At 48.6% G+C, this 4,310-nt stretch overlaps 1 protein-coding gene across 1 annotated transcript; it reads right to left on the bottom strand.

Annotated features, from left to right (window-relative positions):
• Positions 1 to 1,831: 1,831 nt before the first annotated feature.
• Positions 1,832 to 3,629, bottom strand: CCL26 (chemokine (C-C motif) ligand 26). Its single transcript, XM_004688024.2, has 3 exons — positions 3,544 to 3,629; positions 3,343 to 3,457; positions 1,832 to 2,060 (listed from the first exon to the last, which is right to left on the bottom strand). Exons 1-3 carry the CDS (start codon positions 3,614 to 3,616, stop codon positions 1,961 to 1,963), a joined length of 288 nt encoding a protein of 95 aa, XP_004688081.1. The 5' UTR covers positions 3,617 to 3,629; the 3' UTR covers positions 1,832 to 1,960.
• Positions 3,630 to 4,310: the final 681 nt, after the last annotated feature.

The raw sequence follows: 4,310 nt of genomic DNA, 5'->3' as shown, positions 1-4,310 counted from the left end.
TGCATACAAGAACTGGGGTATGGGCCAGAGGTGTGAGGAGTGAGAGGATTCACCAGTGGCAGAGTGGGGAGCAGAACAGGCAGATGCACTGAAATACACTACTGAGGGGAGCAGCGTGGGACAGGAGGTCTGCCCTGCCACGTGGGCCATGTCCCTGGCTAGGGATCAAACTTGTGCTGCGGTGGCTGCAGATAGCTTCATAGTGTTGCACTTTTTTTTTTAATATTTCATTTAGTATATTTTTATAATAATATAATAGTTTATTTTTACATCATTTTGTGCCTTTTTCCATCTCAGTTGTAATCCCTGTGGACTTCCCATCACCAAATCGCATAGTGCTGCACTTTAACCCGTTGTGCCACCAGGGAGGGCCCCAGATAAGGATGTTCATACCACAATTGTCTGTCTCTTCCCAAACCCTGCTTATCTTTCTGGGCCCAGCCCCAGTCTCCATGAAGACTTGCAGAGTTATGTCTGTGCGTGCTTTCTGTATTGAGGGAATTCAGGATTGTTAAGGATCCTGGATCATCTATCCCAATTTTCTTGTTTTATGAATAAAGACTCCAGAGCCCAGGGAGATGAGATTTCTGTCAAACCAATACAGATCTCGCAGGGGACCTTAGTTGCTTTGGGTATATTTCATTGCTCCTGGCCACAGTCCTTCCGAGCTCTGAAACTGTACTCTCTGAAGACTGAACTAAGTCTTCCATATTTCATACCTCACCCACGCCCACCTACCTGAGTGCCTGTAAGGGACGCTGGGTCACGTTCTTAGATACTCAGTGAAGACTCTAAATGGACCAGTTGTGAGGGGAGAGGTTAAGGGGCGGTAAATGATAACAGTACACTGTTGCCATCTGCTGGTCATCATGTGTAACTACAGAGAAAAGTCTATGCGGGGTTTTCTGTTAACTTGGATGCAGTCTTGCAGGCTGGCCTGCTTTATGCTGTCTTGCCACACGCAAAGCATTCTGTCCCTCCCAAAGGAAAAGCAATAGCTTTGAAGGCCAAGTAAGTGGCACTGAAGATCATCTACAGTCACACACAAAAAAGGTTTGCACACCACCCACCTTATAGCACCCCAAGACACTGCAGTCCTGAGGCAAAATGAACGCCCTTGGAGCGCACCCTTGGAGGAATCTGACCACTCTGCCATCATTAATCCCCTCTGCCCACTGAGTCAGTCATGAGATGATAGGTGGCACACTTATGCTCACTGTGGGTCAAGGCACAAGCCCCAGATCAAACAGAGAGAAGCTCCATGACATTGACAGGGCCAAGGTCAACAGCCTGAGCGGAACTGATGGGAAAAGCATATGTTTTTCTGGCTGGCAACTACAATGCTTTGGATGTTGCCAACAAGACTGGGATCATATAAACCAGGTGCACTGGCTAACTTTAAATATAAATTTTTCACTATTTAAAAAAAAAACAAAGAGGTACCACTTCACATCTTACTGGATGACGATCACTAAAAAGACAGACAACAACATGTGTTGGCAAGGATACAGAGGAAATGGAATCCTTACACATTGCTGATGAAATGTAAACTGTTGGAGCTGCTGTGAAAATAGTCTGGCGGTTTCTCAAAAGAGTTAAACATAAGAGTTACCATATACCCAGCAGTTTTATCCCTACATATAGACTCAAGAGAAATGAAAATCTGTTCATACAAAAACTTGCACACCAAAGTTGTGGAGATCTGCTGGGCAATCAGTTGCAAATGTGACTTAGTTTCTTTTCTTGGAATAAAACTCAGGTCTTATTGACTAAGCAGGATAATGAACAAGTCACAGCTTTATGAAAAATCTTTATTGAAAAAAATTCTGGTAGCAAATACACTCTCCCACCAGTTCCACGAAGCTTTCTGTTGAGCAAATTCTCTGGGTCTCCACAGAGGGCAGCAGAGCTGTGTGTGGGGTGGGCAGGATGGGGCCGTGTCCGTGAGCTGAAAATGCTATTATCCCAGCTGTTGCTGGGACTGCAGCAAGGAAATGTATTTTTGCACCCATTTTTCCTCTGGCTGTGCACAGACTTTCAGGCCTCTTTTAGTGGTAAAGCTGTGGAAAAGAGACAATCAGTATAGTAGCAAACCCCCTTATCTGCAGTGTTGCTGTTTGTAGTTTCAGTTACCTGTGGTCAAATAAGGATTGCGGAGAGAGAGATGCAGTGAGAGAGAGGACACATTCACATAACTTTTATTATGGTTATGCCTGTTCTACTTCACTATTAGTTATTCATTTGGCAGTTCATTAGCTGTTAATCTCATACTGTGCCTAACGAATCAATGAAACCTTACCGTAGGTATGGTGTATGGGAAAAACAGCCTACACAGGGCTCAGAGCTAGCCATGGCTTCAGGGTTCCACTAGGGGTCTGGATCCCCCATGGGTAAGAGGGAACGACTGTACTGAGCCCTTTTGCCTCCTGGAAAGGGACAGAAAGGCAGGCTCAGTCCCAGGCTTGTCCTCTCACCCCGCCACACTGTCCCTGCTCCTCTCCTGGCCCTGTTCCCGGCTCACCACCACCTGCCCCACTGGAAACCACTCTCCCAGCTCCACCTTTGTGAGGAGACACTTCCCAGTGTCTGGGGATATATATGGTCCACAGCATGCAGCCTGCATAATGCCTGCTAGTGCTTTCGTCCTAATACGACCACTTTATGTAACTCACACACCATAGCACCCACTTAGGGTGTGCAGTTATCACGCAGTGAGTGTGAGAACGTCCACGGATGATACAATCACCACCACTCTCAATTTCCAGACATTTCGTGAGCCCCCAAAAGCACCTCACACCCACCCGCTGTTGCTCTTAATCCCACCATCCCCGGCTGTATCATCCCGCTGAGCTCGTGAAAGCTGGGGGTTGTGGCTGATGTCCCTGAATCTGCTCCAGCCTTGTGCATCCTGAGAGCCAAAGTCGAGGGGTCTTGCGCCTGGGCTACCTCAAAGTGCCCAGCAGTAATTAGGGGAGGAGACAGGGGAGGAGAGTCAAAGGAACAGGGACACAAGGAGAGGTTGTGTGGACATTTCAAAGCAAGGCTGCAGATGTCTGTGGCACCTCAAATTTGTTCAACATAAGGGACTGGTGGGGATGTGGTAAAAAGTGAAGCTAAGGAGGTGGGAGGGTGCGTCAGACACCCCAGAGGAGTCTGCTGTGTTTGATGGGGCCGTGAAGTACCTTGTAAGGAGTCCCACTGCTTGGTGTCCCTAATGTGAGGAAGTCCCCGTTAGCCCCACAGAGACCTGGAAGAGAGAGTAGGGCTGCCAGCCCACCGAAGCTCTGGCATCAGCACCACCAGGCTACCACCCAAGCCAGAACCAGAATGAGAAATACTCACATCACAGCCTTCCGGGAGCAGCTGACCTTCGTGAATTCATACATTTGCACTTTCTTCCAGGGAATTATCCTGTTACTGAACTGAAAGCAGCAGAACTTGGCTACCTCACTGCCACCTAAGAAACAGAGAGCAAGATGTGGAGAGGTCTCTGCTGCCACTGCCAGTCAGCCCAGGAGGGAACGGAGAGGAGCAGCTACTTACGTGTGGAGGCTCCGAGGTGGACACTCAGGACAAGAGCCAAGAGAACAAGTGAGGCCACGGAGAAACTCCTCATGGTGCTGCGAGCCCTTCCCGCCTTCTGCCAAGTTCCTCTGGTCTGAAGCAGTCTCCCTTTTATGAGGCTGAGTGATCCCTGAAGAGAATTCCAGAGAATTTTGTGGTTAATAACAGACCAATGGAAGAGTAACCTGATACCCGAGGATGAGGCTGGGGAGGGAGGGGGGGTTGGGAGGCACATGCCTGTTGAGTCTCTAGCCAGATCTATTACCTCAGTCAACACATTCTTGATTGAAAAGGAAAAGCAGAGGAAATAATTATTCCAGTGAAATGACTTAAGTAACGAGCAATTTATAACCAGGTTGATTGCTGCTGATAGATTTCTGGCCCTGGACCAAAGTTTTCTCTGTTTTTCTTCTGGTGTGGTCTAAACATGGCCCCAGAGCTGCCTGGCCACAGCAGTGGATGGCCAGGACGTCTCCCGGGGCTTGCCCAGCCCACCTCCTTAGTGCCTCGCGGAGCGTCTCCTCTGGTTTCCAGCTGGTTTTGAGAGTGTCAAACCGAACCCAGCGTCACGCTGCCGTGGGGCTTGTGGGGAGGGGAAGGTCACATGCCCTGCCCCTGCTTTGTGCAACCTGGTCAGGGTCTTGGGGGAAAAGACTCAGGAATCTATATTTTAATCAGATTTGTTTAAAATGGGGGAAGCAGATTCTAGAATGGAGCAATGACTTCTTCTCAGAGAGTCCTGGGGT

Source organism: Condylura cristata, unplaced genomic scaffold (genome assembly GCF_000260355.1).
Source record: "Condylura cristata isolate star-nosed mole 26May11 unplaced genomic scaffold, ConCri1.0 scaffold00024, whole genome shotgun sequence".
NCBI classification, from domain to species: Eukaryota; Metazoa; Chordata; class Mammalia; order Eulipotyphla; family Talpidae; genus Condylura; species Condylura cristata.
Note: the sequence above shows the minus strand (reverse complement) of the source record. Positions and strands in the feature narration are given on the sequence as shown.